The sequence below is a fragment of the Arvicola amphibius genome, chromosome 7, assembly GCF_903992535.2.
Source record: "Arvicola amphibius chromosome 7, mArvAmp1.2, whole genome shotgun sequence".
In the NCBI taxonomy this organism is placed as follows: Eukaryota; Metazoa; Chordata; class Mammalia; order Rodentia; family Cricetidae; genus Arvicola; species Arvicola amphibius.
In genome coordinates this window covers 108,845,991-108,866,452 of record NC_052053.1, presented here as the reverse complement: position 1 = coordinate 108,866,452, position 20,462 = coordinate 108,845,991, and the positions used below count along the sequence as shown (strand labels likewise).

At 43.3% G+C, this 20,462-nt stretch overlaps 1 protein-coding gene and 1 pseudogene across 1 annotated transcript; one reads left to right on the top strand and one right to left on the bottom strand.

The window, feature by feature from the left end:
* Positions 1-6,932: 6,932 nt before the first annotated feature.
* Positions 6,933-7,628, bottom strand: LOC119819916 (annotated as a pseudogene).
* Positions 7,629-12,033: 4,405 nt separating this feature from the next.
* Positions 12,034-15,988, top strand: Arf6 (ADP ribosylation factor 6). The gene is made up of 2 exons (XM_038337206.1): positions 12,034-12,190; positions 12,291-15,988. Exon 2 carries the CDS (start codon positions 12,760-12,762, stop codon positions 13,285-13,287), a length of 528 nt encoding a protein of 175 aa, XP_038193134.1. The 5' UTR covers positions 12,034-12,190; positions 12,291-12,759; the 3' UTR covers positions 13,288-15,988.
* The last annotated feature ends 4,474 nt before the right edge of the window (positions 15,989-20,462 follow it).

Here is a 20,462-nt window from a genome sequence, read left to right as displayed (position 1 = left end):
ATTGTTCTCTGATCTTTACATTCACACTGTGAGAACACACACACACACACACACACACACGCACACGCACACGCACACGCACACGCACACACATATACACACACTGCTTTAAAAACAAGTAGCACAGTGATCTCTTGCCAGTGGATTGTCCACTCTCACCCTCTGAAAGCGCTCTCATCTACTCTGCTGGAGACAGCCTATCCTCTATACTACACTGCCTGTCTCCTCTAAGTTGTTCTCTTAATTTTTTTTTTTTTTTTTTACATTATGTGTGTTCAATAGGTGTGAGATACCCTCGGAAGCCAGAAGAGGGCATCAGTTCCCTGGAGCTGGAGTTATGAGCTGTCTGATTTGAATGCTGAGACTCTGGAGAAGCAAGTGTTCTTAACCACTGGGCCATCTCCCACCCATCCTGAACTACTTCTTAGGCAGGATTTTTCCTCTTTCTGAAGTCACCAGAGGAGAGACAGCTTTTCACAAGGGGTGTTGCCCTGCCCAAGTGATTGAGAGACCCACGTGGATAGACTTTTACGGGAGGGAGAGAACCGTGGTATGTTCTTGCTCTTTACCACAAAGCCTCCAGATAGATAGTCATCTCACAAAGCTTGGGTGACTGTTTACTGAGGCCCTTGCAGGCAGTTTTGAATGTCGTGCCTCCACCCTGGCTCAGCTGTGACTCAGACCCCATTCTGTACACCGGTAGTCAGAGTTGTGTGGTTTCAGTTCTGGTTTTTACGAGCTGCGGATCATGAAGGTGCTGTTAAGCCCTAAAGACCTCCAAGCCTGCTAATATTTACTAGCTTCCTAACAACAAGGGAACCTTGCCTCTGCCAGGTAAGGCAATCAATAGTCTAGGTTTCCTACTGGGCTCTTTTGGCATGGTAAGGGGTGGAGATGCTTCTAGGCAGATGTGGGGGACACTGGTTCCCCATTAGACTTGTCTAACTGCTTTAGCTGAGAAAGGCAGTGATTTTATAACTGATCCACTTGGTTTTCACTGACATTTCATCTCAGGAGACCGTGATACTGGGGGTGAGGGTAAGAGACAAACCACTTTCCTGTTCACTCACAACATTTCTGGGATGACCAAGTTCCCCGCACGTTAAGCTGTTTAGTAAGTCTCTGGACTGAGTTCTGACAGGAGCTATCCTGAGTCAGTGCAGATCCAGCTGGCTAAGGGTTCAGCTTGGTGGTACATATCTAGAATCTCAGCAGTTGGGAGCTGGAAGCAGGAGGATCATACATACATACATACATACATACATACATACATACATACATAGAATGTTCCTGTTTCGAGTATCAGTTTCAAGCCCCAAGTATGAATTGACATTTCTAGAAAAAAGACCAACATAAGATATTCTACAAGGCTGATTGATTAGAGTGTCACGACTTTAGATAGTTGGAATGTTGCAGATCTGGAACCAAATTATCTCAGGCCACCTTTAGTCCCTTTAGTAGCCAATTATTGCAGACATCTATGTCTGATGTAACATCCTTTTGGTTATAAGGTCAGATGTATTAGCTTAGACCACTAACTAGTTTCCACTAACTCAGAAGCTGAGACTGTCATCAGATAGCATATGAGAAAACCTAAGTTTTCTCCACTCTGTTGTAATCTGCCTACCTGATGTTCCCATTGATGAATTTGGAAAGTTTAGAACTCTCCATTTAGAACTTTCTTGTTGTTGTCCTGTGAGTATATAAAAGTTCATGCAACTGTTTCCATACTGGAACGTGTCTGGGGCAACTCCACTCTGTCTTCCTAGGCCGTGGTCGCTCGTCTTTGGCTCAGAGTAAACTGTCTCTTGGTCCCTTTGAGATGGGAGCTGTGTTTTGAGCTGACAGTGGTAATTTGTATGTGGACCAACGGCCTAAAACTATGACTTCCTCCTGTGGGTTCCTAATATGCTGAAGTAGCCCACAGAACGCAGGCAGGAACTTTCCTACCACCAACTTGCTTTATACAGTGCAACACTGAAACAGCCAAAGGAGCGAGATGTCTGGCCAGGGTGTGGTGGCACAAGGCACCCAGAGCTTCCCTGTCTTTCTGTGGGTGCCGGCCTTTTGGGGGCCTTGATGTATTCACCAATCCAAAATCTCTCTGAACATTTAGGCTGCTGTAGAGGTTCCACGGTGTAAGTGAGATTGACTAGCATTGACAGTGGCTAACTCAATCCCCACACCTTCCCCCCATGAGATCTCAAAATTCCAGCCTTTTGTCACATGGTTGGTTCATCAGGCGATACCTACCTCTCAAGAGTCACCTCATTAGAATAAACATGGGTGTGTCTGGAAGCGTTTATAATGAGTAATAAGATGTTTCCTTTTCTCTGCTGATTGTCCAGAGAATTCCGAACTATAAATTGGGGACAAAGCCCAAATACAGATTACATATACAACGTCACAGCCCGGCATGGTGAGGTGCCTGGTCTCATTATGGTGTCCTGGTTCTCCACCAGGCCTCCTCTCATCACCCCAGTGGGAAAGAGTGGTCAAGTGATCAGTACTGTCAAGTGGCAATGGGTCTCCTTCTAACTCCATCCTGCAGTGATGCTGTGTGGTCCAGGTTGGCCTTGAACACATCTTTCAGTCATATCCTCCTGAGTGCTACATGACACACATGTATTACCATGCCCGGCTTGATGCAATTGTTTTGATGCTAAAATTTATTTTACCTGCGTATTTTCCCCTTGCTGTGATTTGTAAAGCTGTAACTTCTGTTTACATGTAACAGAAGCTGACTAGAGCTTGCCTTAGCAAAAAAAAAAAAAATGTCATTTGATATGAAGATATAATCTGTCTCATAAAGCTCAAGAATTGACATACAGAGCCAAGGAAGGACCTGGAACTATAGAGGAGTGGTCTGCGCCCTCCACATATCTGCTCCTTTCTTTCTCCTGGAAAAAGAAAACTTGCGTCATCACCCAGTATCCACTGACACAAAGAATAGACTTTGACACAGATCCTGCTTAGTAGCATGTGGATGTATTGAGAAGAAACAGATTACATAATCTTTCCTTGTATCTAATTCTAAATTACTGGTATTTGATTAGTGCCAAGCACGAGCCACACCTAAGATTTTAGTACTTAGCAGCAAAAGCAGGAAGATCACCAGTTTGAGGCTAGCCTGGGCAACTTAGTGAGACTGCATCTCAAAACACAAAATGTGGGGATATACTCAGTGGTCATCCTGGTAGGCAGGTTCAATCCCCAGCAGAGGGAGAGGAGAAAGGGAGGGAGGAAAGGAAGTGGGGAGGAAGAGCAGGTAATTAGAATAGTTTGTCTCCCTGTGGTCCAGGTGATGTGGCCAGAGATGTCTGTGTTGAGGGATCCTTGAAAAATGGACATCAGGACTCTGCTCTGTGTTCTGTATTGGAGGTGGTGTTCCCGAAGGCATTTGAGTGTTGGGTGTCCACGCAGCAGGACGTGTTTTATTTCTAGAATCTCAGCCAAATCTATTACGAAGTTACAGCTCAATCTTCTTACGTAACCAAGGTTACATCCTATAATCAGCATGTTAATTCATAGGACTTTTTTTTCTTGTAATGATAATAAGATATAACAAGCAGAAGAAAGATCCATTCTTACATTTGTGAATGAAGTCAAGCCTTAAAGACTGTTCCAGAGTCTCTGGAGTTTCCCTTCTGTGGCATGACTCTCTCAGACTCTGAAATCACTGCACGGGGTAACTGACCTTTTCTCACGGTAAAAGCTGCACAGAAACGGCTGCCTCAGTATCCACCAGCGAGGGTCACACACCACTGACCCTGTCCTCAGCACCACAGCCTGGGTGACAGGGCTGTTATTTGTGGACATATAATTTAGTAGGTGTCTTTCTAAATCTACTGTAGTGTAAATCCTTCTTTCTCAAAATAGAAACAGACTCAGATGCTGTTGTTAGATTGGTTACAGTGTAACATTTACCCAGGATTTTACAACCATTTCCACACTCATAAATCTTTGCCATGGTGTTCAAAACTGTATCTCAGGGTAGAATCTATTGCAGGTAATCACATACTGGTGGTTCAAAGGTTCTGAGCGGCATCAAAGCCGCTCCAGTGTTTGTCCTTGGTACACATACTATGTGTGCTTACAGAGCCAAACCTCCAAAGGCTATGGAAACAGAAAGTCTCACACAAACCTACCCGGGTATGTTTTCGGTGGCATTTCCCCTTCTCCTGACCTGCATTTCCAAGCTCTCCCTTCCTTGCAATGCTCATCTTCACCCCCTTCTTCATCCTCCTCCCTCCTTTTTATTACTCTACTTACTCTCTCTTTAAAGCAACACTGTATGGCACTAAAGTTACTTTCTTCCAAGTTCTAAATTAGTAAATTTGCTGGCTTACCAATTACTTTGTTGCAATATGGAAGGTTAGCGCTCTTTTTCTGGATTGTATGAATGGAGTGTTCTCCTAGACAAAGTGGATGTTACTACAAGTTAGACACTAGGAGGACTCACTTGAAAAGTTGACCATTATCCTATAAATTATCAAGTTAGGCAGAAAAAAAAATGCAAAATTCCATCCAGAGGCAAAAGAGCAACACAGAGCACTAAACTTGTAAAACACTTTATTGACTCTGTTTGGTACTCTGTTGGTGATGTCACCAACTAGAAGTTAGTGTTTGAAATATGTATATCATCATCATCAGTCAGTGTTTAGAGGAGAAAACAAGTAAAACCAGAACAAAGCAGGAAATCTGGATGTTGAGAAATTTTACAGTTGAAATCGCCAGAACACGTCCAATCTGCATTTATCCCAGGATAGCTATGAAGGCAGCCCAGTACATTTGAAAATGACAATATCGGATGGCAATGGCCTTTGAAGGACAAGAACAAGTCATCAGAGGCCTGGTTTCCCTTGAGTATCTCCTGAACAGCACCATCTGTACCAAGATGCCTCCAGCGTGTTACTGTATCAGACAGTACAACCAAGGAGCTGATAGTACAGGCTCAACAACTGCCACTGCAAATGCTGCATGGGGTGCTGCTTTATGACTTAATTATTAAGTTTGGAATAATATTCAGTTAATGAAGAAGCCTAAATGACTGAGCCTCTCTGTTCTTTAAAAATAACCCAAGACCATCAGCTGAGTAAAGTTTGTGCCAGTTTCTGCTGAAATAATAGTCGGTTTAGCTTAAAACTATCCTTCTGATTTTAAAAAGTCAAATTTCTGATTGAAACAGGATTTCACTATGTAGCTCTGACTGGTCTGGAACTGTAGTCTACACTATGTAGACAAGGCTAGCCTTGAACTCACCGACGTCCATCTGCCTCTGCCTCCGGAGTGCTAGGAGTAAAGGCGTGGAACTTTGGGACTTTCAGTCTCTCAAAATTCAAACCTTGGAACAACACGCTGATTGGTTAATTGGTTGAGCATAACTAACTCGCAACAATCCTACGGAACACCAAGGCAGGGTAGAGGATTTACTGGCTCATCTTCATCTCCCCTTCCTCCTAATTTGGGAATAAGGCCAAACAGGAGAGAAAGGCTCCATTCTCAGATCACACTATGCAAAGGTATGTGTAGGTGAATCACTTTAAGGATGAGGGATAGTAAATGGGATTCAAGCCTCACAGAATTTTGAATGCGAGAAGAATTTAGCACGTAGTTCTCTACCTCAGCTGCACACGAGGCTCAAACGCAGCTAAAGGATGAGTCAGGAGTGGCGGTACATGCCTGTGACCCTAGCAGTTGGGATGTTGGGGCAAACAGAATGCCATGAGTTTGAAGCCAGCCTGTGCTACGCAGAGGTTCCAGGACAAGTTGGAAACTCAAAACCGGCTAATCAATAAAACAAACAAAACCAGAATTATTTTGAAAAAGGAAAAAAAAAAAAAACCCCAAGCCCTGCCCTCAGGTATTTTGCCTTAATTGATTTGGCATGTGGTTGCGTAGCTCCTCAGGTGATTTAAATGAGCAGTCAGTGCTAAAAGCCATTGATCCAGCCATCTTCCCGAGTTCACCCATAAACACAACAATTTAGTACACAGAGAGAAAGAATGTCAGAGGTGGATTCTTTAAAAATCTTACTTTTCTTAGCACTTGGAAGGTTGAGGCAGGAAGATTTTGATTCTGAAGTCAGTCTGGGTTACATAGTAAGACCTAATTTTAAAAGTTAAATAAAAGCCATCTCTGATCGTGTATGTCCGTCACCACAACACTTGATGGAGAATCCGAGGAATTCACGATGGCTTTGTCTAGATCATGAGTTTGGGCCAGCATGATAACTACCCAGGACCTTGTCTTATCACCAGTCCTTAACAAAATAAATAAAAATAAGTCTCAATTTGAATCTGCTCTGCATCACTTACTGATTTTGTTTGTTTTTTTTTCCTGAGACAAAGATTCTCTGTGTAACCTTGGCTGTGCTGGAACTTGCTCCGTAGACCAGGCTGGCCTCGAACTCAGAGACTCACTTGTAAGGGGGGGGGGGGCGCTTGTTCGTCCTGGCTGCCCGGCTAGCTTAGCGTCCTCCTTCACCCACTTGCCTCTGCCTCCTGAGTGCTGAGAATAAAGGTGTGTGCCATCACCGCATGGCTCATTTATTAATAAGAACTTGCTCACCTTTTTCTGTGCCTCAGTTTCTTCAAGAAGACAGACTGCTTGACTCATGGAAGAGAGACTTTTTCCCCCTGACAGGATTAGAGAAACTGATAATCAATAATGAGTAAATCATCTATGCAAGCTAAGAATTTAAGGATCTAATTATGTGGACTAAGTGCCATGCCTCTATTCTCAGCACTTGGGAGGTGCAGTCAGGAGGGTAAGGGGTTCAAAGTCAGGCTGGGTTATAAGAGACCCTGCCTCAGAAAAGAATCCATTAAAAGTACCAAAGAACATTTGCACATGAAATGATTTTCTTTAATTTTTTCTCACAAAGAGGACTTTTTATTTGTCTCTACTAAAAGCCTGGATTTTGCATCAGCTCATTCATCTTTCGCAACAGTCTTGTCTCCAGAACCTTCACCATGGAGCTCCATGAGTCTTCTAACACAGACAGCGTGAAACAGATGAATGGAATAGCAAGCCTTTTCTGTATCTTTCCCCACGTTGTCTGGAAACAATTTGCTAACCACTCCCTTCAAGTCATTTGTCTGCACTTCCCAGGGCGTGATTTCCATCTTTTTCCAGATCTGGTGGACCTGGTGATACTGCACGTAGGACTTTTGTGCATCTGGTTGTTTCTGGTTTTAGTGAAACCAACACAAAGCAGGTGAAGCAAATAACCATCAGTGGTCCTGACATCAACGTGAGCTTCAGTCGTGGTCTGCACTTTTTGACCATGGAATGCGTTCTGTCCAGGGTAAGAGCCATGCCATGGAAGTAGTCAGACAGCTTTTACTGTGAACATCTTCAGTGACTACCTTCAATTTTCTAAATGCAACTTTGTTATTCTGTAGACCAGCAAAACTCACTTTAAACACACGGCCCTCGAGGCCATCAGATGCAGTTTTGCTTCCTTGAGTTCTTGTGACTTTGGATTTTCCAATGTTTTTAATAACATAACTGGAGCCATATGCCAATCATGCCAATCTCCCGTCATGCCAGTCTATCTTAGAAAATGGATCAACCTCTTTCTTCTTGCTGCCTTTTATCAGGCATTTGTTCTTGCTGACTGCCATGGTGCTCTTAGAGAACCAAAAGGACATCGATACATTGTCCAGTTCTGTGTTGAGTCTCAATTTTTACTGTTTTTGCTCATTAACAAGCCTTTTAAGTTGGGTGTATCATAATCCTGTTGCTCTAAGTCAGAGGATGGCAAGTTCATCACCACCTTAGGCAGTCCTTCCTGCCTCAGTCTCTTCAGTGCCGAGATTATGGGCATCTAGTTTCCAGATTTTCTTCAGTTTGTTTTGGTTTACTTTATATTTATTTGTTTAAAATAAATTAATAAAACAGTACCAGTAAAGAAATATAATATTTATTTCACAAACACAAATGTTATTGGGAGGAGGAGGCAGAAAGATTGCTGTAAGTTCAAGGCTGGCCTGGACAGCTATGGAAAGTCTACAGCTCAGTGTAAACTGCCAGCCTACCATGTTCTACCACAGTTCAGGGCCACGTGTTCAAGCCCCAGTCCTGCAAGAATACAAATGGCAACAACAGTAAACAGATACATGCAAGTGCTAGTTTGTTCATAAACTATTTAACTGGATGGAAATGTTATTTTCAAAGTTGAAATGCGTTTGATTTTGTTTTTTCCTGAGTGTCACTATATAGCCCTGGCTGGAACTCCGTATGTAAACCAAGCTAGCCTTGAACTCACACAGATCTGCCTCTGCTGTCTGCTGTGATGGAAGGGATGAACCATCATGCCATCATGCTGAGTCTTCTTTGTTTTGGGGACACTGTTGCCTAGACTGGCTTTGAATTTGCAGTGATCCTCCTGCCTTGCCTTCCCAAGAATGGAATAACAAGCTTTAGCCACCACTCCTGGCTTTAAATTTTACTTCAAAAACTGTTTCAATAGCTGAGTGGTGGTGGTGCTCACCTTTGATCCCAGCACTTGGGAAGCAAAGGCAGGTGGATTTCTGTGAGTTCAAGGCCAGCCTGGTCTACAGAGTGTGTTCCAGGACAGTTGGGGCTATTACACAGAAAAACCCTGTCTTGAAAACAAAACAAAACAATAACAAAAAAACAAAAAAATACACACAAAAAATCAACCAAATAAAATTTAAAAACTATTTTTTTCAATGTTCCAGGCACAGAAAAAAAAGCACCACTTCATCTCATGCTTGTAAATGTATAAAAAGTTGAGTTCATGGAAATGGAGAGAATAGTCATTACCAGGAACTGAGGAGAGTAGGAGGGACTGGGGTGGGAAGGGCTGACCCAATGACTATGTATGTTGTAGACAACAGCAAGAAGCCCTGCTGTGACGGTGTAAGACGGCAGACGGTAAGACTCAGTTGCTGAACATGCCACATATCTTCGTCACAGTACATAAGGAAATTAAACTGAAACTGGGCAGGAAGCAGCCTCCTTGCTGGCCAGTCCTTCAAGTACTAGGAGTGCTTCGGAGGGCACTGGGGGAGAGAACTGCCATCCACATGCTCACTCAGCAGAGACTCCTTTGTGCAACAGTACTGACTGACCAGGCAAGATGAGCCCACTGGTGCAGCCATGGTGGGCCTGTTAGGAGAGTAACCAGCTCTTTGATTGGAATTTATGCTTGCTCCACAGGAGGGAAATCGTGCCTGATACTGTAACCTGGCCAAAAACGTATGGAAAGCTACTGCTGGTGTCTTGTTAAATAGACCTGATGTACTTATCAAGTTGCCTTCTAAATAACTGTTTATGCTCGTAGTGTGGCACTGTCAACTTTGGTCAGAGAAGCTTGTCTCTGCATTGGGCAGCAGTGACTGCAGAGACTCATAATGACTGGGAGTGCCAAGCCATAAACAGTCCATCTATATTACCTCCTCCAAAGCTCAGAGAATATCATGGAAGAATCTAAGATACTGGGAAGGAGAGGGAAAGGATGGGACAGACTTCCAGGTACAGCGTGACCTGGCTCTTGGCACTCTAGAACTGCTCTGTCAACAGCCATGATTACTTCCCTGCAGGAGACTGGGTCTGTAAATACTCTAGCATGGAGGTGGGGAGAGCTCATGTATCTCTCCTCTTCCAAGTTTATAGGCAGTTAATGATTGAAAGGGGAGAAAGAGGCATGTTTTCAGGGTCATAGCCACTGGTAAGGTGCCCATGTTCCTGTAAACAATCCCAATGTGTCTCAAAAAATTTAAAAAAAAGGCAAGAAAGCAGAAGAGGTCCTAGTTGAAAAAAAGAAATCAGTGTAAAGGGGATTAAGAGAAGGTAACCAAGGGTGAGTACGGTTGAAAAGTATTATGTACATATTTGAAAATGTCAAAATGAGACCAACTGTTATGTACCACTAATATGATAAGAATTCAAATAAAAATTATTCTCCAGAAGGAATCAAGAAAATAAAATGCTTCATCCGTGGTATGGTTTAGTAGTTACCTAAATTGTTACCACTTAGAAGTCTTTTGATTATATTAAAATTTATTACTTAAAAAAAAAGATTCCACTATGTACTTTAGCTGTCCTGAAGTTTGATATGTAGACCAGGCTGGCCTCAGATATACATCAGCCTATGCCTCCTAAGTGCTGGGGTCAAAGAATATACCATCTTACATTTTTTTAATCTATTTATCTATCTATCATTTATTGGCTTTTCAAGATGGGGTTTCTCTGTGTTACAGCTCTGGCTGAACTGGAACTCATTTTGTGGACCAGTTGGCCTCAAACTCGCAGAGATCTGCCTGACTCTGCCTCCTGAGTGCTGGGATTACAGGTGTATGCTAGCACCACCTGGCAAACCTTTTATTTTTTAAAACTATGCTTTATTTGGTGTGTGTGTGTGTGTGTGTGTGTGTGTGACACTGTGTGCTAGTGGAGTTCAGAGAACAACTTGTAGGAGTTAGGTCTCCTTCCACCATGTGGATCTCAAGGATTGAATTCAAGTCAAGAGTGGTGGCAAGCTTTAACCACTAAACCATCTCAGCCAGACTCCAAATTGACCTATTTTTAAAAAGTGGCATGGTATACAAAGTTTAAAATTCTGTCTCAGTGACTATGTTTTGGCTATTGTTAATGGTTTTGTATTATAATTATTCTTTAATATTTTATTATTGGGGCTGGGGAGATGGCTCAGTGGATAAAAAGCACTTCACCTGTAAGTGTAAGTACCAGAGTTCGAATCTGCAGTCAGCACCCAAGCAGAAAGCCTGGTGTGGTTTCAAGTACCCTTTGTTTCATAAATTGGGCCACACCCGTAACCTTACCCTGTAAGGTGAAGGCTGAAGAATAATTTCAAGGTCATCCTGAGCTACACGGTGAATGAGGCCGGCCTGGGAATCCAGCCTGAGATAAACATTAGATGTATTACTTGACAACCAGTGATATACACTCTAGCTTAGGCCTAGGCTGACGTAGAATTTATGGCAACTCTTTGGCCTCCTCACCGTCATCAGTTCTGAGATAGGCTTGAGCCACCATGACTCGCCGGTGGCTTTCAATTTTCTTAACTTATAAAATAGAAGCAGTAAATTATCATCCGCTCTTGTAACAACTTCTAACTTCCCTGTTTTTCTCCCCTTGCGTTTATTTTTGCCCTTATTTGATATTTAAAATTTCACCCTATTCTAACCTTAACACTATCCATTTAATACAAAAAGGTTTCCAGGACCAGCAAGATGGTGATGCTTGATAACTTCTTGAGTTTAATCCCTAGGACCAGCATGGTGGAAGAGGATTGACCCTGGCAAGTTGTCCTCTGACCTTTTGCGCACACGCACACACTAAATGAAAGAGTATTTAAAACCAAAAACAAAACCCAACTAGGTTTTCTTATTATCCGTGGAGTCCAGAGGTCAATTTAAGGGAGTTTTCTCTTTTAACCATAAGGGTTCTGGGGGTGGAGCGCGGGTCCTCACCCGCGGTGCCTGGCACCGGAGCCATCTCGTCGACCCTGATCCTCTTTTCCTAAGAAATGTGGGTGGTTCTGACAAGGTTTACAAAGAGAGCGAGTTTAAACGTTCAAAAGCAGGGTCTAGGAGCAAACCCGAGACTAGAAAAAGTGCGGGCTACTTGGACTGGCGGATTCTGTGCAACACCAACCTCCCACGTGTCTTCCAGAAAACCGGAGGAAGTCGGGAGGCGACGGGGTAAAAAGGAGACACGGGCGCTGGAAGGCTCGGGGCGAGCGGAAGGGACCTCGCGGGAGGAGTCTGGGAACAAGCCTCGGCTGCGTGGGAGGGGGCGTCGGCCTCGAGGACCGAAGAAGCCCACGCCCAAGTGGTTTTGCTCCCCGGACTCCGGGTAGCGGAGGAGAAAAAACGGGGAGACGCTAGGAGAGCGACAGGTGGGCGCGCGGCCAGCCCCGCGCCGGCGGCTTCCGCGAGGCGCCTCCCCGAGTCCTGCGAGCCGCCGTAGCCCCGCCCCCCCGGCGCGTGGCGCCCGTGACGTCAGGCGCGCGGGCCACTCTCCTTCCAGAGGTCGCGCTCTTCCGAACGGTCGGCCCGAGCCGCGCAGGCGCAGTCGGGAGGGGAAGTGAGGCGGTTTCCTCGGCGCCTTTTCCGGCAGCGGCGGCGGCGGCGGCAGAGCTGGGAGGAGGAGGTGGAGGCCGGAGGGAAACCCGCGCTTGGGGCGGCGGCTGGAGGTAACCTCACGGGCCGATCCCCGGGAGGCGGGCCGCGTCGGCCTCCGCACCCACGGAGTCCCGGCGGTAACTCCCCTTCTCCCTCTCTGTGTCCCTGCAGGCGGCAGCGAGTTCCCGCGAGGATCCATGACCTGACGGGGCGCCGAACCGCGCTCCTCGTCGGGTGACCCGGGTCGGGGCCGAAGCCCGGTGCTCGCTGGCCGGCTGGAGGGTCGCGGTTGCGCCGGCCGCGTGTCGAGGCGGCAGCCGCGGCGGAGCAGGAGCTGTCGGCGGCGCTCGCGCGGCGCCCGCGGGGGGGAAGGGCAGTTCCGGGCCGGCCGCGCCTCGCTTCGCCTCGCCTCAGCAGGGCGGCGGCTCTCTCTCTCCCGGCGCAGACGCAGGGCCCCGGCGGCGGGCGATGCCCGAGTGAGCGCAGGCCGGGCCCCTGCCCCTAGCAGGCAGCTTCGCGCAGGGCCGCTGGGTGTCCTCGCGGCGGGGCGGCTCCGTTTCGATCTCGCGGAGGCGGCGGTGGTGTAGATAGAGGGGACCCGGGACACCTGAATGCCCCCGGCCCCGGCTCCTCCGACGCGATGGGGAAGGTGCTATCCAAGATCTTCGGGAACAAGGAAATGCGGATCCTCATGCTGGGCCTGGACGCGGCCGGCAAGACCACGATCCTGTACAAGTTGAAGCTGGGCCAGTCGGTGACCACCATTCCCACGGTGGGTTTCAACGTGGAGACGGTGACTTACAAAAACGTCAAGTTCAACGTGTGGGACGTGGGCGGCCAGGACAAGATCCGGCCGCTCTGGCGGCATTACTACACCGGGACCCAGGGTCTGATCTTCGTGGTGGACTGCGCCGACCGCGACCGCATCGACGAGGCCCGCCAGGAGCTGCACCGCATTATCAATGACCGGGAGATGAGGGACGCCATAATCCTCATCTTCGCCAACAAGCAGGACCTAACCGATGCCATGAAACCCCATGAGATCCAGGAGAAACTGGGCCTGACCCGGATTCGGGACAGGAACTGGTATGTGCAGCCCTCCTGTGCCACCACCGGGGACGGACTCTATGAGGGGCTCACATGGTTAACCTCTAACTACAAATCGTAATGAGCATCCTCTACCCATTCCCCCGGAAGGAGAGAAATCAAAAACCCATTCATAGGATTATCGCCACCATCATCAACCTCTTTCAATTGCCACTTTCTTTTTTGAATCTGAACTCTGGAGTTACTGTTCTACGGTTTAGTGGGGTTGGGGGTTTCTTTGTTCCCTTTTTCTTTTTTCTTTTTTTTTTTTTTTGGCTTTGCGTTAGGGTGCGCTGATCTGATCTGATCTGATATTTGACACGAATACAGTGCTAGATGCTCTTGTGACTTCCAGCAAACGGGGTGGGGTAATAGCAGCTCTTGGTAAAGTCCTTTATAATAATGGTTTGATTTTTTTCTTCGAGAGGATCTTTTTTCCCCCCAATGTATGCTTTTTTCCTTTTTGCCCCGTTTCTTATCACTTGCTGTAGATGGCTTATTTTGCATTCATGCAGACTATGTTGCAAGTCTGTTTCATCTAGTAAACTGAAAATTATTGCTTAATCAAACTGCCGTTTGTCTTTTATATTTAAGGCCTTGTCCCCCTTCCTTGTTAGCGCTAACTTTAGCAATTTCAAATGTGACCTTTTCTATCCAAGACCAGTATGGTGAATTTAGCCCATAGTGGCAAGCTAATGAGTAATACCAGTGTAATGTTCCAGTTGCACACGAGTGTGTTAAACAGGTAATGGGAGAAGTCCCTTGAAGTGTCAGCTATTAGCGTGCATGAGTAGGGCAAACTCAAGCTCCCCTACCGTAGCTAACTTTCGCTGCCTGAAACAGCTCCCCTGTTAGAGGGTGCAGATCTTTTTCACGGCAAAGTTGCTAACTTTGCTGGTTCCCTATCTTCTTACCTTTAAAAATAGACTCTTTCCAGAAAATGGAGCAATAATGGTATACGCCACACACATGAAATATTGTAGATATTTTAAGTGACTTTCGGGCAAAATCAGAATATGTTACCTTGTTTCAAATGTTTTAAGACCAGTAGCTTTAAAATTACTAAACATTTGCTTTGTTCACTAATAAAACATTGAAAAAGTCAAATTACATGCACCTTTTACCTAGCTGGGAAAACACACATTCCTGTTGTCACATTACAGCAACTGCTTAAACTGAAGATAAATGACTTTTTCTTTATAAATGAGTGATCTACATCTCCATTAATTAAAACACTGGAAAAGATGTTTTATTTTAAAAAGAAAAGTGTTTAGTTTTGCTTGATTGTAGGATTAACTCATGCATATAGATATCCTGTTGGTTCAGTCATACAGTATCTCCTTAGGAAGGAAATGTGCGGAGTGAGTGGTGCAGACTGGAGGGTGACAAAGGAGAAGTAGGACCGAGAGGAAGAACCTACAGATGACAATGAATGTAAACCTATTTTCCTTTAAGGGTAAGCGTTGTGCTCACTGGTGATAACCCAGATCTTAACAAGATGAGCTGGTTAGGACCAGTTGCTAGATTGAGACCACTATGGTAATATTTTGAACCAAATGTTAGTGTTGATTCAAAATTGTGGAGCAGCATCTGGTTCTTATGTAGCCTTAAGGATTAATGTAGTGATCGTCAAGGAGTTAAACTTAGGGAATTTCAGAAGTGTAGCCTGCAAGGGCAGTATACAGGAAAAGGTGGAATGGTTTTGTTTATGAGGGTGTCTGAAAATTAAAATCAAGCCGGATATCATGGTATAGTTGCACAGTATTGGTCCTTCATGTTTTGGCCATATTGTATAATGGAGCTTTTACCAAAGATGTATGAGAAACAGAAGGTTATACAGAAACGAGCTGTAAGGAAAACTAACTTAAAGCAGATGAGAAAAGGTGCTATGTTGTAGGCTCCTATTGGTGCAGAGGGATTTTTGAATTCAAGATGCAACTAAAGCCTAAAGTTATCAGTTTCACATTAATAAAAATATCTCTAGAAATGAGGCTGATTCACCTATTTAAGAACATATAGTTGCTTTTTAAAATTCCCAAAGCTCCACCGTAAATGTAATTCTTAGTGTTTTAAATGATTACATTTTAAGGTACATAAATATGGTTATACAAATATCAATGCTATAGTAACATCCTGAAACAAAATAAGCACAAAGGTATAAATGCCTAAACTGGAGGAAACTTGAAACCCTCATGTTGATTCTTAAATGTAGTATTCTAACTTGTGACAGATTGGTAGACAGCCATTTTTTTGTGTGTCTTAAAATAACTGGGGGCATAGTTAAAATTTTATACAAGTGATTGCTATTACTGAATGTTGCAGGTGAGATGGGTTGTTTTTAGTTTATTTGACATGTCTGAAAAGGTGGGAGGGGGGAAACATTTGAAATTTGAAAACCCTAAACCTTTCGGAAAGAAACTGTAATTTTCACTTACATTTCTCTAAGAGTATCTATAAAAGGTTTATAATTGATGTTAAATTGAACCATAACCATTGGTGATTATGAAGCAGGAAACTGAGCCTGCAGAAAAAGTTATAATGGAAGAATTAAAACAATAAGGTCCTAAAGATTTTGTTTAATTGCATCAATTTCTGTATTTGTGTGAATTTATAAACTTGCAGTAAGTTCTGAATAAGATTAATCTTGTCTGATATAAGTAAATGAGTCTGTAGACTGTGATCCCCCTCGCCCAGCTAAAAAGTGCAGTACTTGGAATTGTTCTTTATGGTTGTAGTGTTGATGAAGCACTAACATGCAGAAAATAAAGGAATTACACAGTGCAGTTTCTCACGTTATGTTACTTGGAATAGATAAGTGGGATGTACTGGTATATTGGGCCATGTTACTCTCCAAGGATATATGGTAAAATGTGAATTTGAGACTCACCTGACTTTATAAAAGATAAAAAAGATCCCCCCCAGTAGTGGCTGCTTACAGTATTTCCTGTTTTAATTTCACCAGTGTTTTGTGACAACCGAGGGGACAGGAACAGTTTAAGGTCTGAGGTCTCCCCTCCGCCGTGTAGAGACTAGGCAAGTGCTCCATCGCATGCTGCCCGCGTCCTTGACCCTTTTTGCCTTAGTTTTTATTTTGAGATAGGGACTTGCTTAGTTGCTCAGGTGGACTTTGAACTTGTGATCCTTGCTTCATCCTCCTAAATAGGGTTACAAGCCTGTGCTACCATCTCTACCTCAGGAGTCTATCCTTTGTTTTTCAAATTACAGTCTTAGCATTTTGAAAGTACAAAATTGTTTTGGTAAGGAATTGGCTTGAAGAGTTCTTTTTCTTTTTTTAGTTGTCTTAATCTTTAATAGTTGGATTTAAAAATTCTTTTTAGAGTTCAAAGTTGCTTGTTTGATAATAAGGGCAGAATTACAGCCATGTGAAAGGTAAAATTGTATGGATAGCTTGAAATCATTTAAATATTCTTGTAAGCATTCCCTATACTATCTGTCAAATTTTTTTGTAGGTTTGATTCTATAATGAATGGATGAGACATATAGTATGATTTAGATTATACATTAAGGCTAGGTTAGCCTACCTGTAATCCCAGCACTTGAGAGATGGAGGCAGGAGGATCAGAAATTTGAGGTCAGCCTGGTCTATATGAGACCTTGTAACTAACTAGCCAATAAGGCTCATAATGATACTTCTAGTATATCTATTACTGTGGCTTACTGAGATGTCCAAGGTCAGTTTTTCAGTGGTAACAGTAGAAAATATTTTCCAATGGTTTATAATGCTTTAGACAGAAATTGAGACATTGTATAGTCTGAATAGTGATATATCTTGTCTCCTCCCTCCCTCTCCCTCTCTCCCTCTCTCCCTCTCTCTCTCTCTCTCTCACTCTGTGTGTGTGTGTACAGGTTGTAGTCAGATAAGTCTTGTCTTTAGACGTGATAATTATATTTGCAAGACAGCATGTAGCAATTTGAAATATTTTTCATATCAGACTAATCACTGAGCATAGCATATTTGCAGCCTACCTGTCGGTGGAGTCTAGTATTTTGCTTGTTTAATCAAATGGTGGATGGTAGAAGTGATAGTATTCAGAAGTTTATATTGAAATAATGTGAGAAGGAGCTGGTTTAAAAAAAAAAAAGTAACTTATTGCTTTGCCAAACTTTAAAGCTGCCAAACTAGTTGAACTGGCAGGGAACACTTGTGGATAAGATCAAAGAAAGTAGATCTGTAGAGGGACTTAGGAATTATAATTGAAATTTGTTTATTATATGAGCTAAAGTAATGGTATGCTTCAAGAGAATTAGACTAAGAACCAAACTTACTTTGTGGGATGGTAAAAAGTACTTAAATTTTTATTTTGATATAGTTTTACTATAGAATCTAGATTAGTTTTGATTTTGTAGTCCTGTCTCAGACAAAATGTTTTAGCTTTTAACACCCTGTTACAAATGGCGCCCACCTATTTAAAGTGTCTTATGACTACTTGAACAGCTTTAAATTACTTGTCAGTTTTGTCTTTGAGCATTTTTTTAACCTGTTGGATTACATGAAGTACACACTTCCTCTGGTATCTGTTGTATGAGTTTGAGGGTAGATTGATGTATTGAGAGCCTAATGTTCCTGGAACTGTTTCTGTGCAGTGCAAAGCAGCCAATGTCTGCCTTCATGGACACGCATGGGAGGGTGGGGAGAGAACAGAGATTGGACGGTAAGTGTGAATATTGGTGATACACTAGCACAGTACATTATATAGAGGGGGACAGGTAAGGACATGTTCAAAAGGCTTCACCAAGGTTATGTTGGACAAACGTTTGAGGAAAGAAGGTAGTGTGTTTGGTACTGGAACAAAAAGATAGAGTGTAGAAGCTGGACTGTAGAAGTTGTGGCCTGTTTTTACAGAGATTATGCTAAGAATAGTTTTTATATTTTCAAAGGAGTTCTAAAGATTATAAGAAGTAGGGTTGGGGAGTGTAGCTCAGTGGTAGAGCACTTGCCTAGCATATGCGAAGCTCTGGGTTTGATCCATGTCACTTGGAGGAAAATGACTGTAAGAAACTGTGACACGGACAGGATATGGCCTGAAAGCTCATGATACTTGCCAGCTGGCCCTTTATGGGAAATGCTGACTCCACGTCTAAAGCCAACATTTTCAAATACTGTAAGCATATAGGAAGTCTTCAGAGAAGACAGTTGTTTAGATTAGTTGAATCAAAAGTTTGAGAAACAATGGCTTATATAATTTTCCACATTTATATTTTTAATGAGCCCTGGGGGCTTTTTGTGACTTCTGAGATAACAGGCTAACATGGAGTTTCTGTGGTTCTGTTGGTTGGTTGGTTGGTTGGTTTTTTTGATGTAGGCTGTTACTGTGTACCCCAGAGAGACCTCAGATTTGTAGTGGTCCTCTCAGCCTCCCAAGTGCTGAGATTACAAGTGTGCACCAACATAACTTGCTTTATTGACTTTTTGTTTTCTGCATGTAAATATGTGAAACCAGAGGTTTTCAGTTTTTTTTTTTTTTTTTTTTTTTTTTTTGGTTTTTTTCGAGACAGGGTTTCTCTGTGGCTTTGGAGCCTGTCCTGGAACTAGCTCTTGTAGACCAGGCTGCTCTCGAACTCACAGAGATCTGCCTGCCTCTGCCTCCCGAGTGCTGGGATTAAAGGCGTGCGCCACCGCCGCCCGGCTCAGTTTTATTTCTTGAAAAATTTGTGAATTATTTAAGATGTTTACTTTTATGGTGGCTTAATATTTGAATTTAAAAGCATTTCTCTAAAAGTGCATTTCCCTTTAGATAGCCTAGATTAATTTGGAATAGATTCAAATAACATTCAATTGTGGCCTTTATTTTCGGGATATTACTGTAATCAGTTCTGAATCCAATTTTTTATATTATGAAACTTTGCAAGAGGCAAAATTTTATTGACATGGCAACTAATATATTTTGTTTGCCCCAGTATTACCCTGTTCCGTATAAACCAGGGAAAATAATTGATTCAACATGTGGCTTTCTCTTGCCTGGAAAGTTGTTCTATATAACAGGATGTAGGAACTGAATCATATAGTTAAGAGGAATTATGGAAGTAAGGTGGTTTTAGTTTTGTTTTTCAAACAGGATCCGACCTTGACCACAGTAATCCTGCTTCAGCCATCCGAGTGCAGGGTTACAGGTATATACTGCCACACCCAGCTAGAAGTTCCAAGAAGGACAAACGAGCATTTAGCATTCTAAATCACATTTGTCATCTGTACGTGTGTGGGTGCATGAGTGCTCAGGACTACGTCGGGAAAGCTTGTACGAATTAGTTCTCTCCTACCATGTGGGACCCAAGGATAAGACTCAGGTCCTCAGCATTAGTGGCATGGACCTTTTCTAGATGAATATTTTGCTGGTAGTTTATAGGCTATATGAAACTCATTGGTGAACAAAAAGTTTTCTATTAGAGCTAATAGACTAAGGAAGAAGATCACATATTTTGGTTATAGAAGTGGGCATTTGGATATGTGAAGCTTATTAGAATATGGTAAGCAACTAGCAGAGTGCTTGCCTAGCATGGGCAAGGCCCTGGGTTTGATCCCCACCATTAAGAAGAAGTTTTATGAATAATTCTAGGTTGCAATTCTAGTTGCAAAGGGATCAAAATTAGTAAGCATTCTAATAATCATAGCATTTGCTGAATGTCTGGCACATGTTGGACATTGTTCTGAGCATGTAATACATGTAGATTCTGAATAGCCTCCCAATAGCCTTGGGCACAAGGCTCCAATTTTACAGTTGAAGAAACTGGGGCACAGAGAGGGTCATGTTAATCTCAGGGCTGAGACTTAGATTCAGGTAGCCTGTCCCATACTATGAATGCGGCTAGATGACAGTGATTATTAATTTTAATATTTTTAGTATTTTGTTTAAAAATGCTTTCAATAACTTCCCATAATTTTCTAATTGGTTGTTTTGAGTCCCTGGGGAATGATATTAGAGACGACTTAAGAGACTTCTGTAAAAATCAAATGCCGAAGCCGGGCGGTGGTGGCGCACGCCTTTAATCCCAGCACTCGGGAGGCAGAGGCAGGTGGATCTCTGTGAGTTTGAGGCCAGCCTGGTCTACAAGAGCTAGTTCCAGGACAGGCTCCAAAGCTACAGAGAAACCCTGTCTCGAAAAACAAAAAACAAAACAAAACAAAAAAAAAAATCAAATGCCGAGGCCCATGTAGTGGCTCATATATTGCAATCCTAACACTTTAGAGTCTAAGCCAGGATTGCTGCAAATTCCAATCCAACCTAGGCTAAAGACTCT

Bases quoted from the DNA above. Each gene is read 5' to 3' on its own strand.
- Arf6 (XM_038337206.1), top strand. From the start codon at position 12,760: ATGGGGAAGGTGCTATCCAAGATCTTCGGGAACAAGGAAATGCGGATC.